Source organism: Rana temporaria, chromosome 4, assembly GCF_905171775.1.
Source record: "Rana temporaria chromosome 4, aRanTem1.1, whole genome shotgun sequence".
In the NCBI taxonomy this organism is placed as follows: domain Eukaryota; kingdom Metazoa; phylum Chordata; class Amphibia; order Anura; family Ranidae; genus Rana; species Rana temporaria.
In genome coordinates this window covers 454,207,577-454,231,185 of record NC_053492.1, presented here as the reverse complement: position 1 = coordinate 454,231,185, position 23,609 = coordinate 454,207,577, and the positions used below count along the sequence as shown (strand labels likewise).

Sequence of the window (23,609 nt, the reverse complement as noted above, 5' to 3'; positions counted from 1 at the left end):
CACGACCCCGAAAAAATAGGTATCATTCCATTCATTATGTTACATACACATGCTTCATCTAAAGTCCCAAAACTTTTCTTTTTCCTTTTACCACATATTTGCTAATAAAATAAGCCTCACCTGACTTTGCTCATTATCTGGTACGTTTGCGGTGGTGTTGTTGTCCAGTGGTATATTTTTATTCCCATTGTCATCTTCGTCATCCAGCATTAACAGATCAACGATATCATCAGCAACCTGTGATTTTAATAGGCTTGTGCAGTCATTGTCTGGCTGTCCTTGAACTGTCTGAGCCATGTTTAAGTTATTCAGCAAAGATTCAGAGTTATCAGCCAAGGTTAATTCCGTCTGCTTGGGACTAAACAGCAGTGGTGGCATATCATTACAATTATTTTCTTTTAAACCATTCAATGGCTGATTAAGCACATTACTTACAAGTTGCTGCTTCTGCATATCAACAGTCTGCTGAATAAATGGCCCTGCATTAGCATTTCCAAAATTATTATCCAAAGTGCTTTTGCCATCAAGTGTACCGGTGACCTCATTAAACTTGTTGGTTTGAGTCACGTGCGGCTGCTGCCATTTTTGTGCCCCCTGAATCTCCCCACCCAGTTGGGTGTTAGCGGCTGGTTTGGGAAGACGGGTGATGTGCTGAAAGTACTGCTGAACCGGCTGATGAAGAATTCTTGGTGCTCCAGGTGCCTGAGTTACCATTACTGGCACAGTCACTTTGTAAAGTTGTCCTAAAACACAAACAAAAAATCCATATCAGCAAATGTCATTGTAAAACCTTGTACACACGATCGAATTTCCATTGCACAAAGCGTAGGACTTTTGTCCAAAGGGCGTTGGCCATGAACTTGTCTTGCATACAAATGGCAAAGAATTGTCGGCCAACAAACACAAGCTTTTTAGCGCCACCTCTTGGGCAACGTCCACTAATGTTGTGTTATGCAAATAAATGGACGAGAACTGGACAGCCGCACTCCAAAATCACTTAAAAAAGTTGTCTTTTTATTTTTCAACTGCACAAACAGTCACTGCAAACCAACAAGATACAGTATGGCCGACGCGTTTCGCACTTACAGTCAGTGCTTAGTCATGACTAAGCACTGACTGTAAGTGCGAAACGCGTCGGCCATACTGTATCTTGTTGGTTTGCAGTGACTGTTTGTGCAGTAGAAAAATAAAAAGACAACTTTTTTAAGTGATTTTGGAGTGCGGCTGTCCAGTTCTCGTCCATTTATTTGCTATCATTAGCATTGCCAGCACCTTGGTGGTTCAACAACCCTTGATTGCTCACGGGGCTCACCTGGAGCGGTGAGATATCTGTCCGTTTGTCTAATGTTGTGTTATGGTTAGCACTGCTTCTGAGCATGCGTGTTTGTACTTTGGATTTTTTTTCCGAAGGTCTTGTGTACTCACGATCAGATAATCCGACAACACACCTTTGTTGTCGGAAAATTTGAAAGCCTGCTATCCCACATGTGTTGGTGGAAATTCCGGCAACAATTGTCCGATGGAGCGTACAAACGGTTGGATTTTCTGACAACAGCCTGCCGTTACACTTTTCCTGTCGAAAAATCAGATTTTTGCTGCTGAGAGGCTAAGCCAGCTGCTCCTGCCCCCTCCATAGTCTGGTGCTCCAGTGAGTGCTGGAGGGACAAAGCAGAGAGTGGTGACTGACAGTCTCTGCTCAGTGAAAACCAAGAACTGAGTGATCAATGGTCATGAGATTGCTCAGTCTTAGAGCCAGCAGGGCATAGCTACAGCATCAGACCAATGCTACAGCCATATAGGCAAGTATGTACAGTATGTTTTTTTTATTTTTCCCCCACACTTCTCCTTTAAAAACAAGAGCTCGTGTATATTTTTTCTTAAATCTTGGGATCTTTTTTTTAATTTCTTTCAGATATGTGCAGTAATCTAACATGAGTCAATCCATGCCTCTGTGTAGCAGATTCAACAAAGACCAGTCACTGCTGCTCTCTTTCCTTGTGCAGGGTGACTGGTCTTGTGTCCGCCCCCATGAAGTTTCCTGCAGGCAACCTGTAGTGGGCGGAGCTGCTGGGTCCTACAGTTGTTATGTGCAGCATAGTGAGGATGTCACTGCTACTTATACAACATTTCTGGGTTTGCAAAGTCATTTAATTCACACAACGTAGATTTACATCCTTTGTGAATAGTGAGGAGTATAGTTAAATAGAAGCTTTTATGGCAGGAGTTCGGCTCCGGTTTATACTTAATCCAAGAAATGAAACATACTTGAAATGGGCTAGTAATACCTCTGGATAATATTAGGTAAAGTTAGGCTGGCCATAGATTATTCTTTTTTTTTTCCGTTCAGACAGTAGGCCAAAAAAAAAAGGGATTCTGCAATCCATACAAGTAATGTGGATTAAGCAATCCTTCATGTGCCTTTGTATTCAGACGGCAGGAATTTTCTGCTGTCAGAATACACTGGTCTGCAGCCGCCGATCTGCAAAGGTTTTCTAACATTCACATTCCCTTTGAGTGAGAAGGGTCATAGATGGATTGAAATTCTGATGGTCCTCGCTGAACCAGTCAGATTTCATTCTATTATACAAAATGGGAAGAAATTCTGGACAGCCGCACTCCAAACAAAGTTTTTGCCTTTATTACAAAAAATTGATTAAAAACATACAAGCCACGGCAGATCACAACGCACAGAAGATCACAACGCACAGGACTGACGCGTTTCACACTAACAAATAGTGCTTAGTCATAGTCTAAGCTATAACCAAGTACTGTTTGTTAGTGTGAAACGCGTCAGCTCTTCTGTCCATTCTGATCTTCTGTTGCATGTATTTTTTAATCAATTTTTTTGAATAAAGGCAAAAACGTTTTTTGGAGTGCAGCTGTCCAGAATTTCTTCCCATTTTGCATTGTTACATGCATTGCCAGCACCTAGGTTTTCTACCTTTGTTTGACCTGCCTGGAGCGGTGATATCCCTTTCTCGTTCTATCTATAGCCAGCTTTAGATATTTTCTCTAGTTCTTCCACCTATGGGAAACCCCTCTTACTTTGTCAGTGATACCAAATACTGAGTTGGGCTTCCTGTTTGGAAAGAATGAAGTAATATGAATCTACAAGCTTAGAAAAAAACAACACGGATACCTCCCTTTGATGACACAATACTGGCTATTACCAGCATTACCGGACCTCAATTTTATCAATGCATCCCAATTAACCCCCACATGACTGCACTAGCTTGCGTCCTTCAGTTTTTCCATCCTGTCCATCTGTCTGAATACCTCCAGGAATCTCTCTCATCATGGCCTGGCCTCATCTCCCACAGATTTACTGCCGTGGTAAGTTCAACCCCCAATTTGACACCACTCCATTGGCCCCCCCCTCCCCCCTTTTTTTCCCCTTCTTCCCTGTTCCTCCCCCCAATTTCCCTTCCCCTCCCCCCTTCCCTTTCCTTCCTAACCCCCCTTTCCCATGTCCCTCACTCCCTCCCCCACCTTCCCTTCCCTTTCTCTCCCTCCCCTATTCCTTCTTTTTTTACCCTTCCCCTCCGCGTCCCATCCCCCCGTTTCCCTTATCCTGCCATGCTATGGGTCCTATGGGGTTACATATTTTTTGTCTATACCCAGATCTCCACGATTAAATATCCCCCTGTCCGCTGCGGGGGGAACCTCCTGGGCCGCCCGGCTCCGTGCCTTATCAATTAACTAATCGGGTAAGTTATTGTTTTCATGAATTTTATACTTTATTGCTGAATTATATTACATGTTTTTATTGTATTATTTATTCTATAGATTGGCTTTCCTGATGAAGCAGTATTTCCCACGAAACTAGTCGACCTTGACCAATCGTTGATTTGTACAGTTGTTTGTTTTGCAATTTTATATACAAATTAACTTTTTATACTATTATGTTTATTGTATTTCATCAGTACCGAGATAGTCCCTCAAACCAACTGAGTGGGAAGCTTTGGGTTTAGCCCCAGCTACTATTCCCCTGCCCCAACTCTTACCTTTTCTCTACTATAACTGGGATGAAGGTACTTATTATTATTTATTATTATTTTTTTACATGAGGCTATACTCCCATTTTGTTCATAATCTGCAAGCTTAGGGCCAGATCCACAAAAACCCGGCGCAACGAAACTTTTTCAATTTAAGTTACACGGCCGAAAAATTTCTACCTAAGTGCCCGATCCACAAAGCACTTACCTAGAAATTTTCGGCTGTGTAACTTAAATCCGGCCGGCGCAAGGCGTTCCTATTCAAATAAGTCCCATTTAAGTCCCATTTAAATTAGGCGCACTCCCGCGCCAGCCATACTGTGCATGCTCACGACGTCATTTTCCCGACGTGCTTAGCGCGGTTTTACGGGTTTTGAGAATCGCGACGGGCGTAAAAAAAAAATACGAGTTGCGGCGGATAAAAAAAGAAAAATTTGAAAAAAAAAAAAAAAGACGGCGACGCGGGATAGAAGGGTCTACTTTTACAAGGCCTAAACAGTTTAGGCCTTGTAAAAGCAGCCCTAATTTTACGATTGCAAACTAATACTTACGGAGAAAAAACGAAGCGTAAAAGCTTTGTGGATCTCCGTAAGTGCTAATTTGCATACCCGAAGCGGCATTTCGACTTGAAATGCCCCCAGCGGCAGATGCGGTACTGCATCCTAAGATCCGACAGTGCAAGTCCCTTACACATGTCGGATCTTCTCCCTATCTATTGGAAACTGATTCTGTGGATCAGTTCCAAAGATAGAAACAGGGATACGATGGCGTATCAGTAGATACGCCGTCGTATCCCTTTTGTGGATCTGGCCCTTAGTTCATACTGGTTGTGCTAGAAATAACTACAATTAATTATTTAATACGTGTAAGCCATATTGAGAAGTGATGCACCAGTATGACCGAGATCCTTAACCGGGATTTACATGCAAGGCCACTATGGCAGTTTTAGCCAGCACCATAATGAATGGGAAGGAGACATTGGGGTGTACCACTTATGCTTTTTTCCCAAAAAGACCAACTTACCAGAAGCAGTTTGCACCGTCATTCCAGCTGGTAGGTGGATTGGATATGTGAGTCCATGGGGTAAAGTAAATGAACTGCTTGACCCTGATGAATGCTAGAAAAACATAAAAAAGCACCCTTGGCCTTTAATTAGATAAACCAAAACTGCACTATAAATAATTGTGTCTTAAATCTAATTATAAAACCCGGAAAATTTTATTTTGAAATAAAACATTTCAATACCAAAAGCTCAGCTCAGATTATCACTCCATGTCGATATGAACGTGCAACAAGGCTCGTATATACCAGTATCAGCAAACTACAGCAGAAGGTCCTGGCCAACAAGTATTAAGAAAACAGCATTCAATTGACCTTTTCAGACAGTCGCATTTGTTTCCCTTAGGATTATGTGAGAGAGGTCTGCTTGTTCTTTAGTGTTTATTAACATAAACACGTATGCATGTGTAATTGGAAATTCGTGTTTATGTCAGTTGGGATGGTGTCCACACATCTTGTATGCTCTTTAAAGGTCTACAAATAGCCATCTTGTAATCATGCCCACTTGTTGTGGTTATAAAAAATGTTCCCCTTTATAAAGCTGCAAATTTGTGAAAATATAGAAACAAATTGCATGATCAGTTTACCACTGAAGGCAATGAACACGTTATCTAAGCTTGCCCGTTTCACCAGCAAGTCTACCCTTTTGTTCACAACCTTTAAAGACCAGTTCATTATTTTTCCAGCTAATTGTCTTTTGTGTGACATAACTTCCCAAAAAAATAACTACTATACTGTTGGGAAGTACACCATTTTACAAGTAGGGCAAAGTGACGAATTATACATAATTGGTAAGGTTGAATAAAGACACTAACCAGTTCAGTTCAACCTGTGTGGGTGTGTTACCCCCTGAACGACATCAACATATGAATAGGGTTTAGCGGAGCGCCAATGTCACCATAACCCTCGAATCCCAGGAAGACGGATTTTTGTATGTGTGCCTGCCAATGCATCCATTTAAGGCGTAATTTATGCATCCATAAATCGACTTGGGTAAAATCAATCTGTTGAATTTTTCTACATGCGCTTACTGCCAGTGGCTATAGCTGCTAGAAGTAATCGTATTCTGGCGGCTAGGAAGGCTCCCAGAGTTTCCTCACTGGCAAAACACATTATCGCTGCAGGAGGCATTCCACCATTAACACTAATGCCGCTTACACAGTTTTTCATGACGAGAAAAATAAAAAAAATTTAAATTGCCCATTAATCACTTAACCCCCGGACCATATTGCTGCCCAAAGACCAGAGCACTTTTTGCGATTCGGGACTGCGCCGCTTTAACTGACAATTGCGCGGTCGTGCGACGTGGCTCCCGAACAAAATTGGCGTCCTTTTTTTCCCACAAATAGAGCTTTCTTTTGGTGGTATTTGATCACCTCTGCGGTTTTTATTTTTTGCGCTATAAACAAAAATAGAGCGACAATTTTGAAAAAAAAAAATATTTTTTACTTTTTGCTGTAATAAATATCCCCCACAAATATATAAAAAAACTTTTTTTTCCTCAGTTTAGGCGGATACGTATTCTTCTACATATTTTTCGTAAAAAAAAAAAATCGCAATAAGCGTTTATTGATTGGTTTGCGCAAAAGTTATAGCGTTTACAAAATAGGGGGTATTTTTATGGCATTTTTATTAATATATTTTTTTTACTAGTAATGGTGGCGATCAGCGATTTTTTTTCGGTACTGCGACATTGTGGCGGACACTTTTGACACATTTTTGGGACCATTGGCATTTTTATAGCGATCAGTGCTATAAAAATGCATTGGATTACTATAAAAATGCCACTGGCAGTGAAGGGGTTAACACTAGGGGGCGGGGAAGGGGTTAAGTATGTGCCTGGGTGTGTTCTTACTGTAGGGGGGGGTGGCCTCACTAGGGGAAACACTGATCCTCTGTTCATACGTTGTATGAACAGAAGATCAGCATTTGCCCCCTGACAGGACCGGGAGCTGTGTGTTTACACACACAACTCCCGGTCCCCGCTCTGTAACGAGCAATCGCGGGTGCCCGGCGGCGATCGAGCCACCGAAGAGCCGACGTAGTATGACGGGCTCTCGCCCAGGAGAGCCGACCTGCCGCCGTAGAATGACGGCGGCTGGTCGGCTAGTAGTTAAAAACGGTCGTGTGTAGGCTCCAGAGCATTTTTCTCGATGAGAAAAATGTAGAACCTGCTCTATTTTTTCTCGTTTTTCACGTCGTCTTTTTTCTCGTCATGAAAAACGGTCGCTTTAACGACGGGGAAAAAAAAGTGCATGCTCAGAAGCAAGTTATGAGAAGGGAAATTTGCACAATCGGCCCAAAGGGTGGCGCCATTCAAATAGAACTTCCTCTGTATAGTGCCGTCGTAAGTCACCGCACTTTGCTTGAGCATTTTTTATCACGATCGTGTGTATGCAAGGCAGGCTTGAGAGAAATCACGTCGAGAAAAACTTAGTTTTTTTTCCATGACATGAAAAACGGTCGTGTGTATGCGGCATGACTGTGTTGATGGTGGAATCTAGTCATTTTCTTTCCTTCAACCCATGGCTTGCCATAGATGGACTAGTAGATTGAGATGGACTTTGCATAAGTGACTAGCACATTAAAGCCCAACTGGTATAGAAACGTTAGCTTGTAAATGTATGTAAAGGATAGAAACTGATGTCAATGTCCCAAATAATAGTTTAACAGCTGCCAAATGTTTTGCACATCATAACCCTGGGAAATACAACATTTTCACCCAGCAATATACCACCTACCAGGTCTGTAAAACTGGAAATGTTTCTATTTCCTTGAAGGACTGAAAAATAAAAAGTGAGAAATAAAAAACATTATATTTGTAGGAAAATACAATTTTTTATAAACACACACCCAGATATTTAATGAATTGTGGCTGACCCTGCCCTTTAAAAAAAATAAAAAAACTTAAGTTGACCTTATTTTTCCTTAAAGTGGTTGTATAGTTTTTTTTTTTTATCTTTTAGGTAAAAAAAATATCTCCTAAATCTTTACGGTTTAGGAGATATTCCCCTCGCAATTCCCCTCGCATGGGCCACTGAATGCAGCGGCCCATGCGCACAGTGGATGTGCAGCTTAAGGCCCGGCAGCCGCCGGACCTTGCCGGACAGAAGTTTCCTGCGCACATGCGCGGGAGTGACAACATCGCGGCTCCAGTCACTCACAGCGCTGGAGCCGCGATACCCGGAAGACACGCTGAGGGGAAATGTCATCTCCCTCGGCGTGGACCAGCAGCGGTAACGACGCCTCGTTCCAAGGTAAGTATTTCATAATGAGCGAGTATGCGGTGCATACTAGCTCATTATGCTTTTTCCTTTACAGGTGCCAGGAAAAAAAAATGTTTGCCTATACAACTGCTTTAATTTTTAATTACTTGGCTACTTGACCAATACTGAAAATATTGTACTGTACAGTACATGCATACTGCATGCCATTTAGTCCTCATGCACACTGGGAGTCAAAAACTCTGCTTTTAGGGGAGTTTGACTTTTTTTTTTTTCTGCCTCTAAAAGCTCCTCCATGTTAGCCTATGTGTGCATGTAGATATAGGCATTTACAGGCATTTAGTGGCGGGAGAATTTACAGGGAGAAAAAAAAAAAAGTCACTTGCACATTCAAAAGAGGAGCGTTTGGGCAGAAAAAACGCCAAATGCATATAAACGTGCAATAATGCTAGACTCGTTTAGACGTGTTCGTGTGTTAATCGAACATTAGAGGGATTTCTTGGTGACAATATAATTATAAACAGAAGTTTTTATTACAAAATCAAATATTTAAAAATTATTAAACCAATACAAAAAACACAGTATATAAAAGCATGGCCTCCCTTTACTTAATTTCCACGGGGACAAGAAACTCACTGTTGGGTAATGACCTCAAAATTGTACGTTCAAATGACCCTCTTTGGTGTGTGGATCCTCATTTGGTTTAGTGAGCTTTTGTACTGCTTAACCTCCTGCCGACCAGCCACAGTACATATACTGCGGCAGGTCGGCTCTATTGTGCGAAATAACCTACCTGTACGTCATTTTGTGCAATAGCCAGCAGGGGGGGGGGCGCACAGATTGGCCACAGGGGGAGCCAATCAGCAGGTCCAGTGGACGCGATGTCTGCCAGTCACCCACGATCGCTCCCCAGAGAGGTAGATTGGCGGTCTGCCGATGTAAACAAGGCAGTCCCCTGTTCTGTCAGGGATGAACACAGTGATCTTGTGTTCCTGCTCATCCAGCGAGTCCATCTCCCATACAGTTAGCACCGGCCCTGCTTTCTACCACTAGGCAAACTAGATAGTCTCCTAGTGTGCACTGCCACCTAGGGTGCAGCCACGGACAGGGCTCAGCTGCCCGGCAGGGGCTGATTGGGTCGGCCACCACAAACACACCTTAAAGCAAGACCATCATAGAAGCAGATCCAAACAGAAGGTGGGAGAGACAAATCCAGTGATACACATTTAATGGCACTTATTTTTGCAAATTAAAAACATTTAGTAGTTTCAGGTTTTGTTCCAGATGGCAACCCCCCTTTTTTTATTTATTTTTTATTAATGTTATATATATATATATATATATATATATATATATATATATATATATAATTTTTTTTTTAAAGGGTTTTTATTTTCTTTTTATTAAAGAGCCCAGAGGTTTCTTTTTTATTTATTTTTTTAAAATTAAAGGGCCCAGAGGTCCCGAATGGCAACCCCACTTTTTTCGTAATTTCTTTTTATAAAAAATAATAATATTATATATATATATATATATATATATATATATAAATAAATATAATATCCCAGAGGTCCCCAGATGGCAACCTCCCTTTTACCCTTTAAAAAAAAAAAATATATATATATATATATATATATATATATATATATATATATATATATATATATATATATATATATATATATATATATATATATATATATATATATATATATATTTTTATTTCTTTTTATTAAAGGGCCCGAGGTCCCCAAGGCCCCGGATGGCTACCCCCCCTTTTTTTTTTTATATATATTTTTCTTTATTTCTTCTTTTTTTTGTAAAGGCCCCCCCGCTTCTCAATTTCGCGGCAGCCCCCCCCCCCGCTTCTCAATTATAGGCGGCATCCCCCCCCCCCCCCCGGTTCTCTGCCCCAGGGGGCCCATGCCTGAAGCTGTGTATGGGGCCCCATAACTCCTGATGGCGGCCCTGTTGCCCCCTCTCCCTTCATTGGCTTACTGACTGATTGCCAGCAGCAGAAGCCATTGGCATCGTGCTGCGGTCTCAGCCAATCAGGAGGGAGAGTCACAGGCAGCCAAGACTCTCCAGCAACATCGCTGGATCGAGATGGGCTCCGGTAAGTATTAAGGGGCTGCTGCACACAGAAGGCTTTTCATCTTAATGCCTGAAATGCATTAAGATTAACCACTTAAGGACCGCCGCATGTACATGTACGTCAGCAGAGCGGCACGGCTGGACATAGGCACGTACAGGTACATCCCCCTTTAAGATGCAAGCCGTGGGCGGCGTGCTCACGACCCGGTCCGGAGCTCCGTGACCCGATCGCCGCCGGTGTCCCGCGATCGGGTCACAGAGCTGAAGAATGGGGATATGCAAGTCTCCCCATTCTCAGTGACACTGTCAGTGATAGTCTGTTCCCTGTCATCGGGAACAGCGATCAATGACGGGTTATGCAAAGCCACGCAGTTATAAACACTCCCTAGGTCACTCTTAAACCCCTTCAGCGCCCCCTACAGGTTAACCCCTTCACTGGCAAAGTAATTTTTACAGGAATCAGTGCATTTTTATAGCAAGGATCACTGTAAAAATGACAATGGTCACAAAATGGTGTCCAATAATGTGTCCGCCATAATGTTGCAGTCACGATAAAAATCGCTGATCGCCGCCATAACTAGTAAAAAAATAAAATATTAAAAATGCCATAAAACAGTCCCCTACTTTGTAGAAGCTATAACTTTTGCGCAAACCAATCAATAAACGCCTATTGCGATTTTTTTTACCAAAAATGTGTAGAAGAATACGTATCGGACTAAACTGTATATTTTTGGGGGATATTTATTATAGCAAAAAAGTAAAAAAATAATTGAATTTTTTTCAAAATTGTCTCTCCATTTTTGTTTATAGCACAAAAAAAAAAAAAAAAGCAGAGGTAATCATATACCACCAAAAGAAAGCTCTATTTGTGGGGAAAAAAGGACGTCAATTTTGTTTGGGAGCCACGTCGCCTGACCGCGCAATTGTCAGTTAAAGCGACGCAGTGCCGAATCGCAAAAAGTGGCCAGGTCCTTCAGCAACAAAATGGTCCGGGAGTGCAAAAACAATAAGGATATGGACAGCCGCACTCCAGTAACTTGAAAAAAGACGTGCCCTTTATTGGGTACAGGAAAAAATGCACTACAGGTATCAGCACACAGTGGGATAAACAGCTGACACGTTTCGCATTGAGTGTCAATGCTTAATCATAGCTAACAAAATGGTCCGGGACTTAAGTGGTTAAAGCGTTTGTAAAGGTAAACATTAGTGTTTTTTTTTAAATAACAAACATGTCTATACTTTCCTACTCAGGTAAGTAAAGGGGGGCTGAGGGGGCGATGCCGACATCTATTTTTTACCTTAATGCAAAGAATGCATTAAGGTAAAAAAAATTATTGACTTTACAACCCTTTAAGTAAAGGGAGGCCACACTTTTGTATACTGTATTTGGTATAGTTTTAATGTTTTTTTAATTATTTAATTTTGGAATAAAAACCTTCTATTTTTTATTATATTGTACGATTGTCTTGGCAACAAGAAAATCCATCTTTCTACTACCCATAATGTTCCACGTTAATAGGATGTGGTGCCTATGGCAACCCTCATTACTCCTTATACATGCATTCTAATGGGCAGAATAAAATATTTTGGTCAATAGAATGCATTTACATCAAACGTACATGAACGCACATAAAAATGCATGCAAAACCACAGTTTTTGGCACATTTTGTAAGCCGTCTTGTTCCTTCCCTGGCCCAAGTCCTAAATGTTGTAAGCTCTAACAAGCAGGGCCCTCCGATTCCTCCTGTATGGAATTGTGCCCTAATGTTGTAAAGTGATGCACAAACTATTGGCGCTATATAAATCCTGTACAATATTAATAATGATCACAGCTTTTTTCAGCAGGAACGCAGTTCTTGGGACTTCCAGAACCAAATGTATGTAATGGCAAGGGGTGCAGAGGTGTGCTGGAGGGTCCATTGACGCTGGCTGCTAGGGGATCCATTGTTGCTGGAGGGGAACTACTGTTGCTAGGGAGCTCTTCTGTTACTTGTGGGGGATCTATTGTTGCTTAAAGTCTTATGTTGCTGGGGGGGTAAATCATTGCTGGAAGGGATTTACTGTTGAGGGAGGGGTCTTTGTTTCCGACTGCTGGAAGGGTCTATTGATGCTGGCTGCTGTGGGACCTATTGTTGGAGGGGGTCTATTATTTCTGGGGAGGTCTCCAGTTCCTCATGTGGAATCCATTGTTGTTGGGGGTGGGTCTTGTGCTACTGGGGGGGTCAATCATTGCTAGGAGGTATCTACTGTTGAGTGAGGGGTCTTTGTTGCTGACTGATGGGGGTGGGTCTTGTGCTACTGGGGGGGTCAATCATTGCTGGGAGGCATCTACTGTTGAGTGGGGGTCTTTGTTGCCGACTGCTGGGGAATCTATTGTTGCTGGAGGGGGGGTCTATTGTTGCTAGAGGGGGAATATATTGTTTCTGGGGCTGGTCTTAGGTTGCCAGGCGGTCAACCATTGCTGGGAAATTTCTACTGTTGAGGTAGGGGTCTAATTTTGCTAGCTGCTGGAGAGTCTATTGATGCTGGCTATTGGGAGTCTATTGTTGCTGGGGTGGGTCTATTGTTACTAGATCTCTTTTACTGCCTTTATCATTAATTTAATGCAAAATACTTAGCACCACAAAATGATACTTGGTTCTGTATTCTCTAAAAGGGGTGGTTCTGGTAGGTGGGTTGAACAAAGGAATGGTGCTCGGAGGTGGGTAGGGGGGTGGAGTAAAAGGGTGACACGGAAGGGAGGAATTCCTTCACCTGTTCTGATCAAAAAAAAAAAGGGTAATATTATTAATAATAATAATAATAATAATAATAATAATAATAATAATAATAATGCCCTGGTATTATTATTCTCAATAATAATAAAATCCATGGTAATATAATTAATAATAATAATAATAATAATAAATAAAGCCCTGGTAATAATATTATAATAATATTACTATTATTATTATTATTATTATTAATAATAATAATAAATAAATAAAAAAGCCCTGGTAATAATAATGATAATAATAATAATAAGAAGAATAATAATAATAATAATAAATGTTAGAACAACAGCAAAAAGGTCCAATAATCTGAAACTAGAATTGAATTTCTAACCAGTAGCCAGAACCAGAGATATCCTTAACTTTGAGCTTTAAAAATAGCAAATGAAATTATTCTTAACAGATTTGTTCAACAACTTCCCACAGAATCTAAGATTTATGAGGAGCCACTGAACACTGAAAAAAAAAAGGATGCAATTGAGAGTTTAAGTTGATTTACAATAGTATATGAAGTTCATAGGCCAAACACATTTCTCGGAAATAAACCAGAACGCGGACCAACCTTATAAGTAATATTTTTCATTAAATCTGAGCGCACAACGAATAATTTTCATTGTCAAGCAATGCAAGAACAGAATTTTAGTTATGAAATCTAACCAAACGAATGGTTTACTTTGAACATTCAGATTTTTCTTCTCATATGACGAGTATCTCACAAGAACACAGCTGTTCACATGAACTGTTTTTGCACTTTGCATGAACCTCATAAATCTGCAAAATGTTTTCACAGTTTGTTTTTGACTCCAAAAAAAAGAGCAAAATGTGCTTTGATGAATTATTGAATGATATTAAAAAGCATTGCTTAAAAATTATTTATACTATTACGCAGGGCATGAAGCATAACCCTAGAACTTCATTCCAGCAGTTATTCTTAAAAATGACATGTTGCGCACGGGAGGGGGTGATTATTATTAACGGAATAAGTAACGAAAAATGTCATCTGCTAGCGATTCATGGAGTTTAACAGAGAAAAAAGCTGAATCTAAAGATCTCTAAAATATAAAAAGGGGCTTCAGGGGTTTTTGGGTAGGAGGTATGCATTTTTGTAACTGTTGCTAATGCTTTCTTCGTGAAAATTAAAAAGAAAATATGTATTGAAGAAGTAACCTACAGCCAGGAGAACAAAAACTAGTTTTTAATTGATTCTGGGTGGGAGGAAAGTAGAGTGCAGGAGTAGGGGATGATAGTAGATTGGACTTCAAAAAATAAACAAAAAGTATTCAGATAATTTTCTTTCCAAGCAGCGATTGGCTGTTTGCTGATCTTGATGGGAGGCATAGTAAGGATAGCTAGTGAATGGGCAACATAAAGCTCTGACTTATTCAGATCTTATTCATTTTTCAGGAGACTATGCAAGCTGCAGTCTCCTGACCGGTTGTCCATCATATCCTCCAGGTTTTCTTTTTTTGGTGGGCGCCAAGTGAGGGCCACACAACTGGTTCCCCCCTTGTGATGTATTTTTTGTGCTATGCCAGGCATTGAACGGGATTGTTAACCCTTGCACGTGGGGCAGGGCAGCCATCACAAATTTTGGGACCCCTTACACAGCTTCAGGCATGGCGGCCCCCCTGGAGCAGAGAACCGAGGGGTGGGGGTATTGGGGTGCTGCCGAAAATCTAAAAAAAAAACAAAAAAAAGTGTCATCTTACCTCTCACCTGCCGCAAGCAGAGAACAGGGGGGGGGGGGTACTGGCGAAAATCTGAAAGCGTCATCTCACCTCTCTCCTGCCACGAGCAGAGAACCGGAGGGGGTGGGGGGGGCCGAAATTCCAACGTGTTATCTCACCTCTCTCCTGCCACGAGCAGAGAACCGGACGGGGTGGGGGGGGGGGCGAAATTCCAAAGTGTCAGCTCAGAGGCGATTCAGTTCGCATGTGTTGCACTATACAAGTTTCTCACTCACTCACTCACTCACCTCTTCCTTCTCTCTCCTGCCGCGAGCGGAGAACCGGGGGGTGCTGGCAAAAATTGGAAAGTGTCAGCATAAGGATTAAAACTGCCATTGAAAACGTCCTTTGATGACGAAACGCGTCTGGAAGGCTATGCAATGACGTCACCACGCAAAGGAGGAGGGCTCCTTGTATGCCGGCCGGCATTTGTTTGTTTTTACACGCAGTTTTAATCCTTATGCTTGTGAGTATATCTCATCTTTTTTATTAAATCCTTTTGTAAACGGAGTCACGCTATGGTGCACCTTTTTTTATGTCCTAACCGAATGAAGTGGAGCTGGTTTGCCATTGAGTGCCTGCTGTTAACCCTTTCCATCCTGGGTTCCCGTGGAGCAAAGGCATTATTAGGGGGTGGCCACAGCTGTGGATAGATTCATGCTAGGCATAAATCTATCCATTAACCATACAAGGGGGGTGGCGTGGATAGAGGGAGCGGTGCCTGTGTGCCCTTAATGGACAGGCCACCTCTGCTCTTAATTGTGGTTAAGGATGCCGATGTTCCATATCCTCACATGCCCCTCTTGAATAGCTTCAGACTAGTCTCTGAGCAATCATGGCTGCCTTGAACCAGATTCAGAAAACTGTAGGTGCTGCTCCAGACTCATTCACCATTGATCCCATCTGTTGGCTTACACCAAGTGTGCTGGCTGGGGAGGGCCCATCCTGACTCGGTGCACTAAATCCAGCAAGAGAAATGTCCCGAGCGTCACACACCATGCCCAACAGTCACTTAGGTAAAAGCAGCATCAGCCCAGCTCAGTCCGAGCGACGCCTACTACACGTTTAGCCCCACCCACAGCACTTTGTAATGGAGGTCCATAACGAAGCACCATGGGTGGGGTGAAACGTGTCAGAGGCGTGGCTTGGAAGGAGCTGGGCTGAGGCTACTTTTACTGTACCTGATCCGTCCTGCCAGTCAATGACCCGGCTTGCCCATCCCTGCTTCCTGACACATCCTGCCGTTCTACTGTCTGCTACCAGTGCATACCTCACCTGCCCGAAGTCGCCAGTACCAGCCTGCTTCAGTCTGCCATCCACCAGCTGTCTACCAGCCCGCCTGCTTCACTGAAGTCTACTGACCTCCTCTCCTGTCTGGTGTGGATACCCGCTCTGCTACTGGCAAGACCTACAGGCACTCATGCCACTCTGCACTTCTTTGCCTTCTGTTCTCAATATCAGGGTTTGAGGTGTAAGAGAAGTGTTCATCATTTCAGGCACTGCTACCAGGCGCGTGATAGTTTCAGCTTCACTTTCCTGCAATTGGGGCCCATTTACACGTGTGTTACTGAAACATCTCCACATATTACCTGCGCTGCAAAGCACCTTTGCCCACCACAACACATGGCACATCAATTTCATTCATACCCAACACAGTGCACCACAAGCAGGAAGACGGTCCTGAATGCCGCACATCACACAAAACCCTGTATGGAAAGTAAGAGACTCTGTCCAAGCCCCAATGCGTTTCACCCCGCCCACGGGGCTTAGTTATGGAGGTGCGTCACATATGCCGCAACATGTGCCTTTTATTTTTGACAGATTAGGAGTGTACAATGCCTCATTTGTACACTATATTGATCTATAAATCAAAAAATTCAAGAAAAAAATAAAACATAAATCAGCCAACCTGTTGTTGTATGAAGAGACTGGTGCAAATGGTGTGGCAACTGCAGAACAAACTGCGGCACGTTGCAGTGATCTCTGAAGAATCCCTCCGTTGCTTTGGACTGCATAACTTTGGTTTCCCATAACTGTAACAGAGAAAAGATATCGAAGTGCCTTCCAGTGTTACCACACTTTATTTTTACATAATGCATTGCAGAGGGTGCTTTTTAAAAAGGGTCTGTGTACAAGTTCCCGAACAACTGGAGGGCCATAGCTTGAAGACCCCTGGTCTAGATAGTATTGGTCACCTGCTGACTTGGCACTATCCACAAGTAGCTTAACTCTTCAATAAGACACAGCAGTTAAATCCAACATAATTTTACTTCAAGCAATTGCAGTATAGAGGATGTTTTCATGTTATCAAGACAATGGGCCAGATTCAAGTACCCTGGCGTATTTTTGTGCGGGCGTAGCGTATCCTATTTACGCTACGCCTCCGCAACTTAGACGGGCAAGTGTAGTATTCACAAAGCACTTGCTCCGTAAGTTGCGGTGGCGTAGCGTAAATGGGCCGGTGTAAGCCCGCCTAATTCAAATGTGGAAGAGGTGGGCGTGTTTTATGGAAATGAATCGTGACCACACGTAAATGACGCTCTTAACGAACGGCGCATGCGCGCGCATGCTCAGTATCACGTCGAATTTACTCCGTAATTTACGCCGGCTCAATGCTTAGTCGGCGTGAATGTAACCTACGCCCATCCCCATTCACGTACGACTTACATAAAAAAGATACGCTTGCCGACGTCCATACTTTGGATTGGCTGCGCCTCATAATAGCAGGGGTAACTTTACGCCAGACGTAAGCCCAACGTAAACGGCGTAGCGGGCGCAAGTACGTTCGTGAATCGGCGTATCTACCTAATTTACATATTCGACATGTAAATCTACAGAAGCGCCCCTAGCGGCCAGCGTAATTATGCACCCCAAGATACGACGCGTAGGAGACTTACACCGCTCGTATCTAGGCAACAGTGAGGCGTATCTGAGTCTGAATCAGGCGCAGAGACGCGACGCCTCACATTCGGACTTACGACGGCGTATCAGGAGATACGCCGTCGTAAGTCTTTGTGAATCTGGCCCAATGGCTTTAGAAAGCCCTGTCTCTGCAAAGTACTAACACTGACAAAGGGAAAAATGTAAGAAAAAGTGGAGGGTCTAGTTAGGACTGAACTAACAAGTAATAAATAGGAGGAGTAGATAAAGGGGAAACCAAAAATCACATAGTAAACCACACTATATTACCAAAAGTATTGGGACACCTGTATTTACACATTAATGAACTTTAATGGCATCCCAGTCTTAGTCCGTAAGGTTCAATATTGAGCTGACCCACCCTTTGCAGCTATAACAGCTTCAACTCTTCTGGGAAGGATGTCCACAAGGTTTAGGAGTGTGTCTATGGGAATGTTTGACCATTCTTCCAGAAGCTCATTGTGAGGTCAGGGACTGATGTTGGACGAGAAGGCCTGGCTCACAGTCTCTAATCTAATTTATCCCAAAGGTGTTCTATCAGGTTGCGGTCAGGACTCTGTGCAGGCCAGTCAAGTTTCTCCACCCCAAACTCGCTCATCCATGTCTTTATGGACCTTGCTTTGTGCACTGGTTCAAATCATTTGGTGGAAGGGGGATTATGGCGCAGGGTTTGTTTTTCAGGGATTGGCCCCTTAGTTCCAGTGAAGGGAACTCTTACTTAAGGCGTCCTCATACCAAGACATTTTGGACAATTTCATGCTCCCAACTTCCTGTTCCAGCATGACTGCACACCAGTGCACAAAGCAAGGTCCATAAAGCCATGGATGAGCGAGTTTGGGGTGGAGGAACCTGACTGGCCTGCACAGAGTCCTGACCTCAACCCAATACAACACCTTTTGCATGAATTAGAGCAGAGAATGTGAGCCAGGCCTTCTTATCCAAAATCAGTGCCTGACCTCACAAATGCGCTTCTGGAAGAATGGTCAAACATTCCCATAGACACACTCCTAAACCTTGTGGATGGCCTTCCCAGAAGAGTTGAAGCTGTTATAGCTGCAAAGGGTGGGCCAACTCAATATTGAACCCAACGAACTAAGACTGGGATGCAATTAAAGTTCATGTGCGTGTAAAGGCAGGTGTCCCAATACTGTTGGTAATATAGCGTAGTTGCAGTGGCCCAAAACTTAGATGTCAGCATACTAAAAAAACACTAATAACCTATTCTGGTTCAATAAAACAGACAAATGACATAAAACTGGGGCAGAAGAAAATATTTTACTCCCTAAGTTTAGCTTTAACCACTTGCCGACCATTGCATGAACATATACGTCGACAGAATGGCATGGACAGGCAAATGGCCGTACAGGTACATCCCTTTAAATTTTCCGCCGTGTGGCCACGTGCACGACCCTGACGCAAGCTCCGTGCCCGCAGGACCCGCAAACTCGGTGTTACCTGTTCTGCTTGGTGACAGGTCACTGATCGTCTGCTCCCTCTCAACGGGAGCAGCGATCAGTGACGTTTCACTCGTAGCCACGCCCCCTAACAGTTAGAACACATCCCTAGGACACACTTAACCACTTCCTAGCCCCCTAGTGGTTAACCCCTTCACTGCCAGTCACATTTACACAGTAATCAGTGCGCTTTTATAGCACTGACCGCTTTATAAATGTAGCGCTCACCCCCGAAGGAGTCGCTGGATAGAATAGGGATTGCGTGTTACCTCTGTGAGCGTCTAGGGGTAGATGATGATGACAACAGCAATGATGGAATGTCCAAACAGCAGGTGTCTTTTCTTGTGCTTTATTTTACCCAACAGGGTAAAATACAAACTTGAGGTAGATAGCAGGGATAGATGAGGAGGAGAAGTAACAGATTCAGGCCCAACAGCACAGAAGCAATCCTGCTTCCAATGACACTTCACCTTCGTCGCCACCCCAGCCGGAGTGGGTATAGTGTATCTGGACAGGCCTCTCACACCGACCTGGCAGCCAGGATATCACTCGGAACTTTGAGAGGAAACAGGTCTCTGCCACAGACCTGGCCTCAGAACTTAGGTTATGGAGACTGTTCTCCTCAGTAAACTTCTTCTGGCCTGGGTCTCGCTCAGGTAGTCTCAATTAGGTTACCAACTGACAGGTGGCTAATATCCACCCCCTCAGCATTCGGTTACCTCGATCCCGGTGGATTGTCTAGGCCCTGCTGGACCGCCAACCTCTCATTGGCGCTCCTCAGACGAACTCCCCACCGAACAGCTACACTTGCTTGGGATCTTCTCGGAGTTGGGGCCCAGTCGACTACTGGAGCCCCGCCACAGCTTTAGATGTTCCAGGCGAACATGGTCCCGGAACCAGGAACTCCACGTGGCACGCGCCCCCCGGCCTGGTAGGCCATATCGCCGGGGAGCCGTGACGTGTGGTCACCCTGAAGGTGGGTGACGCACCCGGAACAAGAACCCTGCCAAAATGGCGTCTGCTCCAGAAGTACCCTCTCCCAGCATGCCCCGCAAGGGAAAACCCCTCCCGATTGGCTGCTGGCAAGAGGCACCCCAGCCTGGACTCCACTGGCGCCACCTGTCTCTCCGGGGTGGCACAGCACCCCAGCAACAACAGAATGAGCCCACAGTACAGCCCAGCTGAAACAGAGACCCAATTTGGACAAATCAACTGGATGAGAGCCAACTAACTCTCTCATCCCCCTTAAATTTAAAATAGCACCTGTACTGAAAGTACACAGGCGCTACATAAATGTGAATGGTCCCAATCTAGCGCCAAAAGTGTCCGTTGTGTCCGCCATAATGTCGCAGTCACGATAAAAATCACAGATCGCCGCCAATAAAAAAAATTAGTAATAAAAATGCCATAAAACTATCCCCTATTTTGTAGATGCTATAACTTTTGCGCAAACCAAGCACTTATTGCGATTTTTTTACCAAAATTATGTAGAAGAATACACATCGGCCTAAACTGAGGAAAAACTTTTTTTTTATATATTTTTGCTGGATATTTATCATAGCAAAAATTGTCGCTCTATTTTTGTTTATAGCACAAAAAAATAAAAACCGCAGGAGGTAATCAAATACCACCAAAAGAAAGCTCGATTGAAAAAAAAAAAAAAAAAGAAGGACGTCAATTTTGGGAGTCACGTCGCACGACCGTGCATTTGTCAGTTAAAGCGACGCAGTGCCGAATAGCAAAAAGTGCTCTGGTCTTTGGCCAGCCAAATGGTCCAGGGCTGAAGTGGTTAAAAGATACCCAGAGTCACATAACTCACTGCAGGACTCTAGAATGATAAGGGGGGGGTATGTCCCATTCAAACTGACATGCATTTTACATGCATCCTTGTTTGCGTTTTGCCCACAGAAAGACCAGAAGATTAAAGTAGGATTTTTGTACTCACCGTAAAATCCATTTCTCTGAGTTCATAGACGGACACAGCATTCTTTGACATTAGGGTTATATCCGCTTTCACTAGGAGAGTTTAGGCAGAAAAAAAGCACTTAAAGTGTTAAAACAAACCTCAGTGCAGCTCCTCCCAGGGGGCGTGGCCCCCCCGATATAACCCACACCCTGCTCTAGCAGCCTCAGTTCGTAACAAGCAGTACAAACAAAGGAGGGGTGGGTGCTGTGTCCGTCTATGAACTCAGAGAAATGGATTTTACGGTGAGTACAAAAATCCTATTTTCTCTTTCGTTCATAGACGGACACAGCATTCTTTGACATTAGGGACGTCCCCAAGCAGTGTCAAAAAAATTAGAGGGGTGGGAAACTAACACAGCAAAACAGGTTACATCCCAAACAAAACCGGAGTTACTCAACGGAGAAACTCCTAGCATAAAACGCCGCCTGTAACATCTGCGGCCAAAGGAGGCATCAGAAGATGCACACACATCCACCTCGTAAGACCTTGAAAAAGTGTGGATCAACGACCAGGTCGCTGCCATATACCCCTGTAACACAGAGGCATGATGCCAGAAAAAAACCCAAGAGGCTCCGATCGCCCTGGTCGAATGCGCCGTAACCCAAAAGGGAGGCGCCAGCCCCTTCAGGGCATAGGCCTGAAGCACAAACCATCGGATCCACCCAGAAAAGGTGGCCAACGAGACTACCAGGCCCCCTTGTAGGACCAGCCAGCGACACGAACAGTGAGTCCGACTTCCGGAACGGAATCATAGCAGATAAGTACACTCGTAGGGCCCGAATCACATACAGAGGATGTAAAGAGGCCGCCTCCTTGCCTTTCGGCCGAGGACATAAGGGTGTAAGAACAATGTCCACATCAACGTGAAAAGCCGAAAACGACCTTGTGGAGAAAAGACGGCTGCGGCCGCAGCACCATCTCATCCTCATGGATGACCCAGTAGGGAGCCTTGCAAGACAAGGCTGCCAGAACAGACAGACACTCGTCTGATCGCGGTAATTTGCTACCAGAAAAATTACAGTGGAGATGCCCACACTGAACCATGGCCAGGTGACAACGCAGACCTTCCTGGGCTTGAACCCAGAGACAAATGCATGAAGGGCAGGTACTCTAGCGCCGAGCTAAACCTGCTCCCTTTTTGTGACAGTCAACAAAAAAATCTCCCGAATGTCCACAAAGGGAGCATCCAGAAGAACCGAAAGGACTAAATTCAAGCCCCATGGGGGTAGTGGAGGGGCCACATGCCAGACCCCCAGACCAGACGTACGCACCAAGGAGTGCGACGCCAAGGCGCAATGAAAGTAACCGCCGGAGCAGAAAAACTGACTCCTAACTGTACTGAAGGCGAGAGCCTGATCCACTCCCAGCTGTAAAAAACAGCAGAATCCTGGACACCACGTATGTACGAGAGTGCCATTTCATCTCCTCACGCACAGAGATGCAGGCCCTCCACATAGGATGTAAAATCCTACGTGAGGTAGACTTCCGTGCAGGCAGCACGGTAGAGACCACCGAGCCCAATAGGCCTCGGACCTTCAGCCCCAGGCTCCCAACAGCCACGCCGCTAAGCCAGTGGCTGTAAAAACAGGGTGGAAAATCGGACCCTGTAACAGAAGATCAACCCCCAGGGGAAGACGCTAGGGGGCGTCTGCCACCAGACGCACCAGGTCCGCGTACCAGGAACGACGTGGCCAATCTGGGGCAATCAGGATTGACAGAATTCCATCGGCTTCCACTCTGTGCAGCAGGCGAGGAAGAAGCTACCGAGGAGGGAAGGTTTAAAGTAGGCGACAGTGACCCCAAGGAGCCACCAACGCGCCTGACGCGTCAGCCCACGGGTCCCTTGACCAGGCCAAAACATGGCACCTTCCGGTTGAGGCGGGACGCTAGCAGGTTCACGCCTGGAGTGCCCCACTTTCGGCACAGACACTGAAAACCCCTATGGGTGGAGAGACCACTCTCCTTGGTCTAGCGCAGTCCGACTTAGGAGTCGGCTCGCCAATTCTGTACTCCCGGAATGTACACGGCCGATAGAGCCGGAAACGGACCTTGCGGCCCACCGAAGGATGTGCGCGACCTCGTCGCTGCAACAGAACTCAGTGTGCCTCCCTGATGGTCGACATACGCCACAGCGTTGTCGGACAGGGTCCCGAATGGTCGGCCCTGTAGATCCAGGGACCACCAGGCAAGGCAAAGCTTGATCCAGAACACCGCTTGGTAGGTGGGGACTCCACCGGAGTCCAGCGCCCCAGGGCTGACTGGGGTCCCAAAAACCCCTCCCCAACCGGAGAGGCTGGCCTCCGCCGCGACCACTGTCCAGTGACATGGCAGAACACGACTTCCCGGCCCGAAGCACCGGAAACGTCAGCCACCACACCAGGGACCAGTTGACACAACTGA

At 44.5% G+C, this 23,609-nt stretch overlaps 1 protein-coding gene across 2 annotated transcripts in view; it reads right to left on the bottom strand.

Moving 5' to 3' along the window:
- The window catches only part of GTF2A1L (general transcription factor IIA subunit 1 like), a 97,332-nt gene that overhangs the window by 62,000 nt on the left and 11,723 nt on the right, over positions 1–23,609 (bottom strand). For both annotated transcript variants that reach the window (XM_040351595.1, XM_040351596.1), the window contains exons 3-6: positions 16,780–16,903; positions 7,796–7,836; positions 5,019–5,112; positions 121–743 (exon numbers count right to left, since the gene is read on the bottom strand). In XM_040351595.1, coding sequence (XP_040207529.1) covers positions 121–743; positions 5,019–5,112; positions 7,796–7,836; positions 16,780–16,903 — 882 coding nt within the window. The remainder of the gene's footprint in view (positions 1–120; positions 744–5,018; positions 5,113–7,795; positions 7,837–16,779; positions 16,904–23,609) is intronic.